Source organism: Apteryx mantelli, chromosome 35 (assembly GCF_036417845.1).
Source record: "Apteryx mantelli isolate bAptMan1 chromosome 35, bAptMan1.hap1, whole genome shotgun sequence".
Classification (NCBI taxonomy): domain Eukaryota; kingdom Metazoa; phylum Chordata; class Aves; order Apterygiformes; family Apterygidae; genus Apteryx; species Apteryx mantelli.
In genome coordinates, this window is record NC_090012.1 from 601164 (window position 1) to 617012 (window position 15849).

Sequence of the window (15849 nt, forward strand, 5' to 3'; positions counted from 1 at the left end):
CCAGCCAGCAATGGGGACAGGGACGTTTGCACTCCCGGACACGCGCAGGGGCCCCCGCTCCCCCCGCAAACACCCCCGTCCCCATGCAAACGCACAGCTCCCGCCGCCGGTCCTTCTTGACGGTGGGGCCGTCGCGGGCCGGGTCCTCGGAGATCTTGATGGCGTCCTCGATGGCGGCCAGCAGCCCGCTGCCGCCCTCGCCCCGCAGCGCCGGCCCGAAGCACTCGGGCCGCCGGATGAGCAGCCGCACCACCACGTTGGCGTTCTCCTCCACGCTCTCGCCTGCCGGTTACCCCAGGGGAACGAGATTGGGGTGCGGGGACCGCAAGGGGCCAGGCTAGGGGGCAGGGACCTCCAGGGTGGCAGGATGGGGGGGGGGGGTACAGGGATCCCAAGGGTGCCAGGATGAGGTGGGGGGGTGCAGAAGCCTCCAGGATGCCAGGATGGGGTGCAGGGGGGTACAGGGACCCCAAAGTGCCAGGATGGGACTGGGAGGGGGGGTGTGCAGGGACCCCAGGGCACCACACTGAGCTGCAAGGACCCCCAGGGTGCCAGGCTGGGGGTGCAGGGGGTTGCAGAGACCCCAGGGCATGAGGTTGGGGGTGCAAGGTGTTGCAGGGACCCCCCAGGGTGCCAGGTTGGGGTGGCTGAAGAGACCCCCCAGGGCACGAGTTTGGGGGTGCAAGGGGTTGCAGAGACCCCCAGGGCACAAGGTTGGGGTGCAGGGACCCCCAGGGTGCCAGGCTGGGGTGCAAGGGGTTGCAGAGACCCCCAGGGTGCCAGGTTGGGGGTGCAGGGGGTTGCAGAGACCCCAAGGCACCAGGCTGGGGTGCAAGGGGTTGCAGAGACCCCCAGGGCACCAGGTTGGGGGTGCAGGGATGCCCAGGGTGCCAGGATAAGATCAGAGAGGTACAGGGACCTTTGGGTGCCAGGCTGGGGGTACAGGGACCCCCAGGGTCCGGGGGCGACGCTTCCAGCCCCGAGGGGCTCCCCGCTCACCGTTGACGAAGACGGCGAAGCGGAGGAAGTCGAGGTAGCGCTCGCCGCCGCAGGGGTTCCAGCCGATGTCGGGGTAGCCCTTGGAGAGCAGCATGGGGCAGCTCTGCAGCCCGCAGCTCGCCAGGTACGTCACCACCTGGGCACGGAGCACGGGGAGCTCGCACGGGTGCCTCGCACGGGGACGTTGCATGGGGGGGGCCTCGCACGGGGACATATTGCATGCCATCTCATGGAGGGGGGGGATCTTGCACGGGGACCTCCCATGGGGAGCTTGCACGGGGACATTGCATAGGACCTTGCACAGGTGTCCTTGCATGGGGGCCCCTCGCACGGGGACATTGCATGGGGGCACCTTGCACGGGGACATTGCATGGGGCTATGCACCGCCAGCCAGATCGAGGCACGGACCCGCGTCCCCGCTGTCCCCGTGCCCCCTCCTCGCACCAGCGCGTGCGACGCACCTTCTCCAGGTCCTGCTCCTTGAGGGCCAGGGCCAGCTCGTTGTTGTCGATGACGGAGGCGGCCGCCACGTCCAGGGGGGTCGAGCCCCGCATGCCTGCGGGTGCGAGAGCGAGGGGTCAGGGTGAGCCAGGGCCAGGGACATGGAGAGGTGACCCTGGATGCCACCTCCCGGGGCCATCCCTCACCCCAGGGTGCCAGGCTGGGGACATGGGGACACCTAGGTGCCTGGCTAGGGGTAGGAGGGTGCAGGGACCTCAGGGTGCCAGACCAGGGACAAGGAGGGTGCAGGGACCTCCAGGATGCCAGGTTGGGGACATGGGGACCCCCTAGGTGCCCATCTGGAGACAAGGAGGGGTGAAGAGACCCCCAGGGTGCCAGACTAGGGACAAGGAGGGGTGCAGGGACCTCCAGGATGCCAGGTTGGGGACATGGGGTCCCCCTAGGTGCCCATCTGGAGGCAAGGAGGGTGCAGAGACCTTCATGCTGGGGGACAAGGGAGTACAGGGACCTCCAGGATGCCAGGTTGGGGACATGGGGACCCGAGGGCGCCAGGCTGGGTGCAGGGGACAGGGCTCACCCAGGCCGATGCTGCTGTTCTCCAGGAGGTAGCCGAGGTGGTCGAACATGGAGCGCTGGTTCTGGCGGCTGATGCGGCAGAAGTAGCAGAGGAAGCGGCAGCAGTTGGTGACCATCTTGGGGAAGCGGATCTCCTGGGGGGACACGGGCGTCAGGCGGCCCCGGGGAGGGGGACACGGCGGGCCAGGCGGCCCCGGCGCCCCGAGGTGCTCGCGGCGCGGCTCACCTTGGACTCGCCGCCGCCCAGCACGCTGACCATCACCTGCATGACCGTCTCGTGCATGCCCAGCGCCCGCATCAGGTTGGGGTGCTGGTAGAAAACCTTGTTGTTCATGATGTTCCTGCGGGACGGAGGGGACAGGAGGGTCACGGCATCCGCAGGGATCCCCAGCCAATGCCATGCACGGAGAACAGGGTGCTCGGGATGCCCAGGGGTGGATGGAGTGCCCGGAGAGGGACATGGGTACCACAGGATGCCCCAGGGGGACTTGGGGTACCCAGGGGGGACACAGGGTGCCTGGGTCAGGATGGGATGCCCAGGTGACCCCGGGGGGGGGGGGACACAGGGTGCTGGGGGCAATATAGGGTGCTGGGAAAAGGACACAGGGTGCTTAGGGGACCCTGGGGGACACAGGATGCCCAGGGCAGATTTGGAGTGCTGGAGGGCATCCTGGGTGCCCAGGGGGGCTGGGGGAGACACAGGGCACCCAGGGGGACACTGGGTGCTGGTGGGGGGATACGCAGGGTGCCCAGGGATGTGGGGTACCCAAGGGGGTTCACAGGGTGCCCAGGGGGATGCAGGGTGCTGGTAGAGGGACACTGGGTGCCCAGGGGGATGTGGGGTACCCGGGGGGATGTGGGGCACTGATGGGGGGGGAGGCTGGGTGCCCAGGGATGTGCAGAGTATCTGGGGGGGATGTGGGGTGCCCAGGGGGATGCAGGGTGCCAGTGGGGGGACTCAGGGTGCCCAGGGAGGGTGCAGGGTAGCCAGGGAGGATGCAGGGTACCAGTGGGGGGACACTGGGTGCCTGGGGAGGATGCAGGGTGCCCAGGGAGGATGCAGGGTACCAGTGGGGGGACACTGGGTGCCTGGGGAGGATGCAGGGTGCCCAGGGAGGATGCAGGGTGCCTGGGGGGGGACACTGGGTGCCTGGGGAGGATGCAGGGTGCCCAGAGAGGATGCAGGGTGCCAGTGGGGGGACACTGGGTGCCCAGGGAGGATGCAGGGTAGCCAGGGAGGATGCAGGGTGCCCAGGGGGGGACACTGGGTACCCAGGGATGTGCAGGGCACCCAGGGGGATGCAGGGTGCCAATGGGGGGGACGCAGGGTGCCCGGGAGGGGACAGGGATGCCGCACCCGATGCTCTGGATCATGAGGTTCTCCTCCTCGGGGCCCATCTGGACGATGAGGAGGGAGCGGATCTGGCCCAGGCACTCGAGGAGGCTCATGGTGTCGTCGACGGAGACGGCGCTGATGGTGTAGGCCTTGGGCAGCGCCCGCACCAGCTCGCCCAGCCCGTCGTACTGCCGGTGCAGCAGGCTGAACATGGCCCGCACCAGCTCGGGGCTCTCGATGAAGGACTCCTGCGCCCAGTGCACCATGGTCTGCGAGATGAGCTCCTGCAGCGTGCCTGCGGAGGCGGCCTGCGCTCAGCCCCCGCGCGGCTGGGGGGCTGCCCCGCGTCCCGTCCCGTCCCCCCCCTTCCCGCGCACGCTCACTGGGCACGGGGGGCTCCTCGGGGGGAGCCTCCTCCTCCTCCGCCTTCTTGCGGTGGCCGACGACCTTCTGCACCAGCCCCAGGAGCCGGTGCCGCAGGGACGCGTCTTCCTCCTCCTCCTCCTCCTCGCCAGCCAGCTCGATGCCTGCGGCACATTAAGGGGGGGGGGAGGTCACCGGGGGGTCCTTGTGCCCCGTCAAGGGATGGTGGGGGTCTGCATGACCCCAAAATGGGGGTGCCCATGCTCCTAGGGGGTCCCCATGCCCCCAGGGTGGGGGTCCCCCCCCCTCCTCATCCCCACGCGGGGTCCCCCTTGCCCGGATGGGGGTCCCCGGGGGTGTCCCCAAGGCTCACCGCAGTGCGCCAGCAGGTCGTTGTGGAAGTCGAGCAGCTCGTCGCGGATGTCCTCGGGCACCGGGCACTCCTCCTCGTCCGCCCCCGCCTTGTACTGCAGCAGCATGTTGATCTGGGGACACCGGGGTCAGCGTCACAGCCGTGACCCCCCTGCCCTGTCCCGCGTCCCCCACCGTGCCCGCACTGTCCCCCAGTGCCACGTATGCCATACCCATGTGCGTCCCCGCTCCATGCATGTTCCTCTGTCCCCAAACGTGTCCCCATGTCCCCATGCATGCCCTATGTCTCAGTGCCATGTCCCCTGTCCCTATCCCTGTGCAAGTCCCTGTCCCTCACCCATGCCCCAGTGTCCCCGGCATGTCCCCATGTCCCTGTTCCTATGTTCTTATCCCTATGTCTGTCTCCATGTGTGTCCCTGTGCATGTCCCTCTATCCCTGTGCATGTCCCTGTGTGTATCCCTATATCCCTGTGCATGTCCCCCTCCCCATGTTGGGATGCGCATCCCTATATCCCCATATCTGTGTGCACATTCCCATGGTCCCGTGCATGTCCCCCTGCCCCTGTCCCCATATCCCCGTGCATGTCCCCATCCTCATGTTGGGATGCACATTCCTGTGTCCCCATGGCCCTGTGCATGCCCCCCTGCCCCTGTCCCCATGCATACCCCCATGTCCCTGTGCATGTCCTGCTGTCCCTGCCCCGCGTCCCTGTGCGTTTCCCCCTGTCCCCATGCCCATATCGCCATGCACGTCCTCGCGCCCCCGTCCCCGGGGGTGTCACCTGCTCCTGGGGGGGCGAGCGGAACTCGCGGGTGCGCCGGGCCGTCTCGGCGGCCGACATGGTGAGCGCCTGCATGAGCTGCCCGTAGCGGTGGCGCTGGTCGCGCTGCAGCCGCTCCACGTGCCGCTCCGAGAAGGCCACGATGGCCTCGACCCGGTGCTGCAGCTCCTGGTCGCAGAAGTACTCCAGCAGGTTGCACATCTGGGGCGAGAGCGGGCACGTGGGGACGTGAGGGGACCCGGGGGGATGCCACCCCCGCGGGGGACAAGGGACGGCCCCAGGCAGCTGTGACCCGGGGCAGGGAGACGACGGGGACCCCAAGGATGGGACAGGATGGATGGATGAGGATGGGTGCCTGGGACCAGGGACTGGGACAGACACCCCAAGAAGGGGACCAGGGACATGGGGACAAGCACAGGGGCTGGGACAGATTCCCTGGGGATGGGACCTGGGGAGGTGACCAGGGACATGGGCATAGGGACTGGGACTGGGACACCCCAGGGAGGGGACCAGGGACATGGGGACAAGCACAGGGGCTGGGACAGATTCCTTGGGGATAGGACTTGGGGAGGTGACCAGGGACATGGGCATAGGGACTGGGACTGGGACACCCCAGGGAGGGGACCAGGGACATGGGGACAAGCACAGGGGCTGGGACAGATTCCTTGGGGATAGGACTTGGGGAGGTGACCAGGGACATGGGCATAGGGACAGGGACATCCCAAGGAGGGGACCAGGGACATGGGGACAAGCACAGGGGCTGGGACAGACTCCCTGGGGATAGGACCTGGGGACAGTCTTTATGGGGACAAGGGCTGGGACAGGCACAGGGGGAGGTGACGGTCCCCCCCCCAACCTCACCTGCAGCTTGACTGACTCAGGCAGCTTCATCTGCAGCAGCCCTTCCTCCAGCCCTTCCTCCTCCTCTTCCTCCTCCTCCGCCTCCATCTCCCCAGCCTCGATGGCCTTCCTCCGCGCTTCCTCCTCCTCCTCCTCCTCCTCGTCCTCGTCGGACAGCGGCGGGCGCCGGGGCTCGCCGAAGACGCGGGGCTCGATCATGCGGAGGACGCGGCGGACGTCGCCGTTGCCCAAGGCGCCCACGGCCAGCAGCGCCGACACCAGCTTCAGCACCGGCACCAGCTGGAACTCCACGCTGCCGCCCACGGGGTCGCGGGCGTGCGGGCCCCCGCCGGCCACCGCCTCGGCCAGCATGCGGATGGCCCGCGCGCCCAAGGCGCCCAGCGGCACGCCGGGGCTCAGCGGCGCCCGCCCGCTCCCCGCCGCCGCCGCCACGAAGCAGGGCTCGGCGAAGTGGGGCCGGGGACGGAGGCAGGCGCTGGGTCCCACGCCGGGGGGACCGGGCGAAGCGGCCGCCGCCGGGGAAGAGGGTGATGCTCTTGGTGGCCTCGGTCATGGGGATGATGAACTCAGCGCTCATGGAGGCGCGAGCCCGCTGAGCGGCGTCCAGGTGCATGGCCAGCAGCAGGTCGTAGTAGCCGGCGCGCAGCGGCCCCGGCAGCTCGGGGCTCTCGATGGCGAAGAGCAGCTGCGCCTGGTCCACGTGGCTGCAGAGCGCGTGGGCCACCCGGTTGTTGCCCAGGGCGCACACGGCGCAGTAGAGCTTCAGCGAGTGCCACTGGAAGCGCAGCAGCTCCAGGCGCTCCGACAGCTCCATGATGTCGATGCACCTAATGGGGAGGTGGGGGGGGGGGTGTCAGGGCAGGATGCCTGGGCCCCCTGGGGACAGGGCATCTGGGTCCCTTGGGGTGCAGGCAGGACACTTGGTTCCCCTGGGGACAGGGCGTCTGGGTCCATGGGGGAGAAGGGCATCTGGGTCCCTTGGGGTGCAGGGAGGACGCTTGGTTCCCCCTGGGGACAGGGCATCTGGGTCCCCTGGGATGGAAACAGGTCATTTGGGTCCCCTGGGGACAGGACATCTAGGTCCTTAGGGGCAAAGGGCATCTAGGTCCTTTGGGGTGGGACAGGAGAGCTAGGTCCCCTGGGGACAGGACATCTCAGTCCCCTGGGATGGGGACAGCACACTTGGGTCCCCTGGAGACAGGACATCTGGGTCCCATAGGGTGAGGACAGGACATCTGGGTCCCCTGGGGACAGGACATCTCATCCCATGGGGCAAGGACAGGACATCTGAGTCCTCTGGGGACAGGACATCTCATCCCATGGGGCGAGGACAGGACATCTAGGTCCCCTGGGATGGGGACAGGACACTTGGATCCCCTGGAGACAGGACATCTGGGTCCCATAGGGTGAGGACAGGACATCTAGGTCCCCTGGGGATAGGGCATCCCATCCCATGGGGTGAGGACAGGACATCTGGGTCCCCTGGGGATAGGACATCCCATCCCATGGGGTGAGGACAGGACATTTGGGTCCCCTGAGGACTGGACATCTCATCCCATGGGACGAGGACAGGACATCCGAGTCCTCTGGGGACACAGGTGGGGGAGGTCCCCGACCTGTTCTCCTCGGGGATGTGCAGGGCCATCATGACGAGGGGGTCGACGCACTCCACCATCCAGCCGTGGCGCTCGCTGACGCGGGCCATGTCCACGGACAGGAACTCGTTGGGCATCCGGCTCCAGGTGACCGGCGTCAGGAGCTGGATGACGAGCCGCGGCGGGCACTGCGGCTCCGGGTTCTTGCGCTCGCTGTGGAACATGGCGGCCGAGATGGGCATGATGTTCTGCGGGGACACGGAGGGGTGTGAAGCACGGGACCCAGGCGTCTGGGGCCGCCCTGCAGAGACCCCGCCAGCCCCCAGGTTCCCCTCGCTCCATCCTACAGGTCCTGCTACCTCCTGGAGGACCCATGCTCACCTTGAGCTTGCCCAACTCAAACTGGATGACGTTCTGGCTGGTGGGGAGGGCGAAGACGGCCGGGAAGAGCTTGGTGTTGGGCTCCACCTGGCAAGGACAGAGCTGCTGAGACCAGGGACGGTGACAGGGAACCAAGGATGGGACTAGGGGTGGGGATGGGACCAGGGACGGGACTCTCCCAAGCCCTCGTGGGGGGCCGGCTCACTTGGAAGAAGGTGTTGATCTCCTTGCCGTTGGCCGTGAAGGTCATGAGCCGGTGGCCAGGTCCACGAGGCAGCCGATGACGAGGTCGGGTGTGGCTGACCCGCGCCTGCTGCGTGTTGCTGGCGAACTCCCCTCCCCAGACCATGTAGCAGTTGCTCCGCTTGATGCTGCGGGGGCAAAAAAGGGGGGCGATGGGGGGTGGGGGTGGGGGGACCTTCCCCATCACCCCCCCCCCCCCCCAGACCCAGACCCTTCCCCATCACCTCCCCAGGAATCCCAGTCCTGGACCCTTCCCCCATCACCCCTCCGGGGGACCCCAGTCCCTGCCCCATATCGCTGGTCCCCCCGGCCCCATGGCATCCCCGTGCCACATGGCGGGTACCTGTCGTGCACGTTGCCCTTGTCATCGCCCATGGTGACGGTGACAGTGCGGACACGGGAGAGGTCGAAGGCTGCGTCGTGCTGGTGGTAGTCGGGGGTCACCCAGCCGACCCACACGCACGTGGGCTCCTGCCCCGCGAAGATCCGCACCGAGTAGTAGTACTGGGGCAGAGAGGTGACGCGAGGGGCTGGGGCCGCAGATGGGGATCATGGGGCACAGGGATGCGGGATGGGGGACAGGATGGGGACGGAGATGTGGAGATGGGGACCACGGGGGCGTGGGGATGTGGGACAGGATGGGGACAGAGATGTGGGGATGGGGACCACGGGGCATGGGGATGCGGGACAGGATGGGGACGGAGATGTGGGGATGGGGACCACGGGGCATGGGGATGTGGGACAGGATGGGGATGGGGACCAGGACTGAAGGATGGAGACCCTGCAGGGATGCAGGATGCCGGGCATGGGGACACCAGGGCTTGGGGACACCAGGATGGGACCAGGGTGCTGGGACGGGTACCACGAGGTGCCAGTGTGGGAGTCAGGGTGCCAGGATGGTGTTGGGAAGCCAGGATGAAGCACTAGGATGCTGGGATAGGATTGGGGTACCGGGAGAGGGATGCTGGGATGAGGGATGCCGGGACAGGGGATGCCGGGACAGGGATTGGGGGTACCAGGGTGGTGGGGTTCGGGTCACCAGGATTGGGGTGCCGGGATGGGGGCTGACCCCCACCTACCGTGGTGGTGTTCACGATGACCTCGGGGTCGTCGCGCTCGTCGGGGACCACCTCCTCCTCGAGGCGGGGGACGGTGGGCACCGCGGGGGGCGGCGCAAAGGGCGTCTTCCTTGCCTTGAACAGGAACCTGGGGGGCACCAGGACTGAGGGGGGGGGCCAGTCCCATGCACCCTATGGCAGCACCCCCCCAACAGCCCTGCTCAGCCCCTAACCGTGTCCCCCACATTCCCACCATGGGGCAACGCTCCCCAAGACCTCACCATGGAGCATTCCCATGTCCCCACCATGGGGCAAAGCTCCCCAAGACCTCACCATGGAGCACCACCATGTCCCCCACCATGGGCAATGACCCCCAAGACCTCACCATGGAGCATTCCCATGTCCCCACCATGGGGCAAAGCCCCCAAGACCTCACCATGGAGCATTCCCATGTCCCCACCATGGGGCAATGACCCCCAAGACCTCACCATGGAGCATTCCCATGTCCCCACCATGGGGCAAAGCCCCCCAAGACCTCACCATGGAGCACCACCATGTCCCCACCATGGGGCAAAGCCCCCCAAGACCTCACCATGGAGCACCACCACGTCCCCACCATGGGGCAATGCCTCTGGGCCCCCCATATCCCGCTGTGGGGCACCCCCCTACAGCCCTGCTCACCCCCTCCGGGTCTTGCCCTTCTCGGTAGCCGCGTCCTTCTCGTTCTCAGCACGGGGCTGGTCGCGGGGGGCCGTGGCGGCGGGACCCCCCCCGGGCACCTTGTCGGCCTCGCCGTCGGCCTCGGGGTGCCGGGGGGCAGCGGATCGGCGGAGGCGCTCGAAGTCGGAGAGGGGCTCGAGGCCGACGTCGTCGGGGGGCTCGGGGGGGGAGCGGGGCAGCGGCGTGGTCCCCGGGGCGCAGCGGAAATGGGGGTGAAACTGCACTGGCAGGCTGAGGCGGAGGAAGAGGAGCTCGGGCTGCGCGGCCGGTGAGCCCAGCGCCCGGTGGGCCAGCCGCAGGCACGGCGGCGTCTCCACTGTCCCGTCCATCCGCGTCACCTGCGGGGGGGGGGGGGGGGGGGGGGGGGGGGGACACGTCACATCGGGACCAGGGAGAGCCCCTGCAGCCGGGGACCCCCCTATGGGGATGTGCATCGCCCACGGGGATCGGGGACCCCATGGGGACAGGCATCGCCCCAGCCTGGGGATGCTTGGGGTTCGGGGGACTCCTGCACCCTGGGACCTGCATGGGGATGAGCATCACCATGGCACAGGGACCGACGGGGATCGGGCACCCCGTGGGGACGTGTATCACCCCAGTCTGGGGACCCCCCCCAGGAGCTGGGGACCCTGCGGGGACACATCACCCCAGCCAGGGGACACGAGGGGCCGGGCACCCCCGTCCCTCCGTGCAGCACCCCAAAAGCCCCAGCACCCATAGGGTCTTCCCCATTGCCAGCCCCCGTAGGACTTCCCCGGACCCCCGATCCTCCATGGGTCCCCCCCCCCTCCAAGGTCCCCCAGTCCTATGGGGTCTCCCCAAGTCCCATGGGTCCCCCCAAGCCTCCACAGGTCCCCCTTGCCCAGGACCCTCAGCCCCTAGGGGGTCCCCCCCAATCCTCCATAGGTCCCCCAGCCCCTGGGGGGTCTCCCCAAGTCCCACGGGTCCCCCCAAGCCTCCATGGGTCCCCCCTTGCCCAGGACCCCGAGCCCCTGGGGGGTCCCCTCAGCCCCCCAGGGGGTCCCGATCCCCCACATCCCCATCCAGCTGACCTCGAGCTGGGGGTGGTCGGGGGGCACGGGGGCGAACTGGGGCAGGCTCTTGCTGAACCAGAGGGTGATGGGGCGCTTCATGTTGATGGCGAAGGGCTCGAAGCCCTCCTGGAGGCCGCAGATGGTGAAGAAGCGCAGGCTGCTCACGTCCTGGCCCAGGTTCAGCCGCCCCACCTGGTCCAGCCCCAGGCTGCAGACGGGCACGAAGCCTGCGGGCACGGGGGGGGCGGGCGGCACGGCCTCAGCACCCGGGGACCCAGGCGTCCGGGTGCCGTCGTCACCCCCATCCCGGGGTTCCCGGCTCACCCTCGCCCACGTCGAAGTCCTTGAAGGCGAGCTCGGAGCCGGCGTCGCTGATGAGCATCTCGCCGTTGAGGGTGAAGGTGATGTGGCTCTCGCCCAGGTCGATCATGCAGCCCACCACGTCGCCCGGCTGCCAGGTCCGCCCGAAGGGCTCTCGCTGCCCACGTGCCAGCGCTGCGCCTGGGGTGGGGGGGGACGGCGGAGGGTGAGCCGGGACCTGGGGCTTCGGGAGGAGAGAGGGGACTGGGGGCACTGGGAGGGACTGGGGGCACTGGGAGGGACTGGGCATCAGGGGGGTAACAGGGGACCGGGGGGACCCAGGGGATATGGGGGACCTGGGGGGGGGATCTTGGGCATTGGGGGGGGGTATGGAGGACCGGGAGGACCCAGGACATTGGGGGGCATGGGGGACCAGGGGGACCTGGGAAGGGTACAGGGGGCCAGCGGGGGTGGATTTTGGGGACCTAGGGGGACCCAGGGCATCGTGGTGGATGTGGAGGACCTGGGGGGACCCAGGGCATCAGGGGGCTTTAGGAGATCTGAGGGGTTGGGGGGGGTATGAGGGACATGGGGAGGGGACTGGGGGCACCAGGGACCTATAGGGGACTCAAGAGGTTGGGACACTGGGGGGACCTGGGGGGCACTGGGGAGCTTTGGGGGATCCGAGGGGTCAGGGGAATCCAGGGAGTATAGGGGATCTGGGGGAAAAGGAGGGGTATGGGGGGGGACCTGCAGCATCAGGGGGCTTTAGGGGACCCAAGGGGTCAGGGGGGCATGGGTGACCCATGGCACTGGGGGGGGGGACTGGGGGCACCTGGGCATAGGCTGGCAGGGGGAGGGGGTAGAAGGGGGGCTATAGGGGTAGGTGCAGCCCCCGGGGGGCTATAGGGGAGCCCGGGCTCACCCGGTGCCCGTTGAAGACGTAGGCGAGGTCGTCGGCGCCCAGCTCGGCGTCGGGGCGCACGTGGGGCCGGGCCCAGCCCACCCGCATCTCGCCCGTCGTCGCCACCTCGAACTCGAAGTACCACTTGCCCGAGCGCACGGCGTAGCTCCGCTCCGCCCGGAAGATGCGCACCTTGTCGGCGCGGCCCCGCGGCACCCCCTGGGCGGCTGGGGGCGCGGGGCGTCAGCACCCCCCGACGGCGCCCTGCAGCCCCCCGCAACCCCCAGGCGGCAGCCTGCACCCCCAAACGGTGCTCAGCACCCCCCGACGGTGCCCTGCAGCCCCCCCGCATCCCCCAGACGGCAGCCTGCACCCCCAAATGGCACCCTGCAGCCTCCCCGCATCCCCCAGACAGCAGCCTGTACCCCCAAACGGTGCCCAGCACCCCCCGACGGTGCCCTGCAACCTCCCTGCATCCCCCAAATGGCACCCTGCACCGCCAAACGGTGCTCAGCACCCCCAAACGGCACCCTGCAACCTCCCTGCATCCCCCAAATGGCACCCTGCACCCCAAAGCAGCACCCTGCACCCCCAAACGGCACCCTGCAACCTCCCTGCATCCCCCAGACGGCAGCCTGCACCCCAAAGCAGCACCCTGCACCCCCAAACGGCACCCTGCAACCTCCCTGCATCCCCCAGATGGCAGCCTGCACCCCAAACGGTGCTCAGCACCCAAACGGCACCCTGCAACCTCCCTGCTCCCCAAAACAGCACCCTGCACTCCCAAACAGCATCATGCAATCTCCCTGCACCCCAAACAGCAGTCTTCATCTTTCCTGCACACCAAATTGGCACTCTGTACCCCAAAATGGCACCCTGCAACCTCCCTGCATCCCTGAACAGCAGCCTGCAACCTCCTTGCACCCCAAAACAGTGCTCTGCACCCCCAGTCGGCACCCTACAACCTCCCCGCACCCCCAAACAGCAGCCTGCACCCTCCCTGCAGGACAGGGGATGCGGGGGGTCCTGGTGGGATGGTGGAATCGGAAGGGGTCTCGGTGGGATGAGGGATCCGGGGGGGCCTCGGGGAGTCCCAGCAGGACGGGGGGGGCCTGGGGGGCACCGGGGGGCACCAGGGGTCCCGGCACTCACGGCTCTCCTGGTCGGGGGGCTCGATGTTGTAGCCGTAGCCGATCCGTAGCCGATGAGGGTGCGCACGGCCTCGCACAGGCTGTCGCGGTTCGTCTTCTTGGTGCGCTCGTCCAGCAGGTTGTAGGGCACCAGGCGGGGGTTGCGCTTGTTCTTGATGTCCTGGGGACGCCGCGGCTGTGGGCACGGGGACGCCGCAGCCACCGGCGTGGGGCGCACGGGGACACGGGGACACGGGGGCACCACCGCCATGGGGTGCACGGGGACATGGGACACGGTAGGCACAGGGACATAGGACATGGGGACACCACTGCCATGGGGTGCACGGGGACATGGGACACGGTGGCCACAGGCACAGGGACGTGGGGCACAAGGACACGGGGACACCACTGCCATGAGGTGCATGGGGACAAGAGGACATGGGGCCATGCAGCACTGTGACCATGGGGCACATAGGGGGTGCAAGGACATAGGGACACCACAGCCATGGGGTGCACGGGGACATGGGACACGGTGGCCACGGGCACAGGGACATGGGGCACTGTGGCCATGGGTCACATAGGGGGCACGAGGACACGGGGACACCACAACCATGGGGCGCACGGGGACACAGGTGGGCATGGGGACACAGGGCACTACAGCCATAGGCACAAGGACATGGGGCACATAGGGGGCACAAGGACACGGCGACATGGGGCACTGTGGCAACGGGGACATGGGGACACGGGGGGGGCATGGGGACAAGGGGACATGGGGCTTACAGAGGACACAAGAACGTGGGGACATGGCTCACTACAGCCATGGGCGCAGGGACATGGGGCACACAGGGGGCACAAGGACAAGGGGACACGGAGCACCCATGGGCATGGGGAGAGGGTCATGGGGGTGCTCAAGGACACCCGCAGCCACAGGTGGCCATGGGGGCCACCAAGCCGGGGGTGGCCAGGGGAGCACCGGGGGGCACCCATGGGTGCAGGGGCACCCCGGGTTGTGTATGGGGGGGAAATGGGGCGCACCTGGACGATGCTGTAGGTCCAGCCCTGCTGGACGCGGTCGCGGGCCCACACGTTGTGCCCGTTCTCGGCCAGGCGGTCGACCAGGGTGTTCTGCGCCGGCGTCAGCTTCACGTGCGACAGGTCCAGCGGCGCCGGCTTGTACCCGTTGGACATCATGTACCTGGGGGGCGGGGGGGGGCACTGTCAGACCCCCCCGGTGCCCCCGACTGCCAGCCCTGAGCGGGGACCCACCACCAGGGACCCCCCAGTTTGGACCCCCAACAAGGAAGCCCTGATTGGAGACTCCCAATGGGGACCCACCACCAGGGACCCCCCAGTTTGGACCCCCAACAAGGAGGCTCTGATTGGAGACTCCCAATGGGGACCCACCACCAGGGACCCCCCCAGTTCAGACCCCCAACAAGGAAGCCCTGATTGGAGACCCCCAATGGTGACCCACCACCAGGGACCCCCCAGTTTAGACCCCCAACAAGGAAGCCCTGATCGGAGACCCCCAATGGGGACCCACCACCGGGGACCCCCCAGTTTAGACCCCCAACAAGGAAGCCCTGATCGGAGACCCCCAATGGGGACCCACCACCGGGGACCCCCCAGTTTAGACCCCCAACAAGGAAGCCCTGATTGGAGACCCCCAATGGGGACCCACCACCAGGGACCCCCCAGTTTGGACCCCCAACAAGGAGGCTCTGATCAGAGACACCCAATGGGACCCCACCACCGGGGACCCCCCAGTTTGGACCCCCAACAAGGAAGCCCTGGTAGGAGACACCCAATGGGACCCCACCACCGGGGACCCCCCAGTTTGGACCCCCAACAAGGAGGCTCTGATTGGAGACCCCCAATGGGGACCCACCACCAGGGACCCCCCAGCTCGGATGCCCCCACCAGGGACCCCTGATTAGGACCCCATCCAGGGACCTCCAATTTAGACCCCTCCTGCTAGGGTCCTTCCAACCAGGACCCCCCAACCAGGGAACTCCTCCCCCAAACTGGGGACCACTGACTAAGCACCCCCCAAAATTGGGGGCTCCTGACCATGGATCTCCACTAGGAAACCAACTGGGGAGCCCAACTGGGTGCCCCGGAAGGGGACCCCAGCCAGGACCCCAAACCACCAACCCCCAAAGACCCCCCAAGGCCAGGACTCCCCCCAAACCAGTAACACCCTCTCCAGCCCAGGGTCCCCCAAACCAGTGACCCCCCACCCCAAACTGGGACCCCTGAGCCAAGCCCCTGCCCCAAGCCCTGCCCATCCCCAGTGTCACTGATCCCCCCTCCCCACCCCCCTTTGCCCCCCGGCACCTACGTTTTGGGCAGTTTGATCTTCTTGAGGTTCTCCTCGGCTTTCTCGTCGGCCATGCCCACGTGGCAGCCCAGCGCCAGCAGCGTCCTGGGGGGCACGGCGTGAGGGGGGGGGGCCCCGAGCCCCACACCTCCTGCCCCCTCCCAGCCCCATACCCCAGCCCCCCAGCTCCAACTCCAGCCCTTGGCCCCCCAAACCCATACCCCAGCCCCATTGCTGGTCCCCCAGACCCCAACTCCAACCCTATACTCAGCCTCCCACATCCCCAGCCCCTGGCCCCCAGCTCCAACCCCATCCCTGGTCCCCCAGACACCAGCCCCATATCCCAGACCCCCAGCTCCAACCTCAGCCCCATACCTCAAGCCCTGGTCCCCCAGACCCCCATACCCCAGTCC

General features: G+C 68.2%; 1 protein-coding gene across 1 annotated transcript in view; it reads right to left on the reverse strand.

Annotated features, from left to right (window-relative positions):
* The window catches only part of RYR1 (ryanodine receptor 1), a gene marked incomplete at its 3' end in the record, with an annotated part of 52462 nt that overhangs the window by 12531 nt on the left and 24082 nt on the right, over positions 1 to 15849 (reverse strand). The window contains 27 exon segments of the mRNA XM_067314408.1: positions 96 to 282; positions 1000 to 1135; positions 1461 to 1555; positions 2039 to 2171; positions 2264 to 2378; positions 3395 to 3668; positions 3757 to 3900; positions 4110 to 4221; positions 4891 to 5091; positions 5752 to 6259; positions 6261 to 6578; positions 7368 to 7594; positions 7728 to 7814; positions 7933 to 7979; positions 7982 to 8018; positions 8020 to 8098; positions 8314 to 8474; positions 9050 to 9176; positions 9710 to 10086; positions 10801 to 11009; positions 11107 to 11251; positions 11254 to 11283; positions 12008 to 12213; positions 13139 to 13181; positions 13184 to 13297; positions 14152 to 14311; positions 15458 to 15541. Coding sequence (XP_067170509.1) covers positions 96 to 282; positions 1000 to 1135; positions 1461 to 1555; positions 2039 to 2171; positions 2264 to 2378; positions 3395 to 3668; positions 3757 to 3900; positions 4110 to 4221; positions 4891 to 5091; positions 5752 to 6259; positions 6261 to 6578; positions 7368 to 7594; positions 7728 to 7814; positions 7933 to 7979; positions 7982 to 8018; positions 8020 to 8098; positions 8314 to 8474; positions 9050 to 9176; positions 9710 to 10086; positions 10801 to 11009; positions 11107 to 11251; positions 11254 to 11283; positions 12008 to 12213; positions 13139 to 13181; positions 13184 to 13297; positions 14152 to 14311; positions 15458 to 15541 — 4356 coding nt within the window.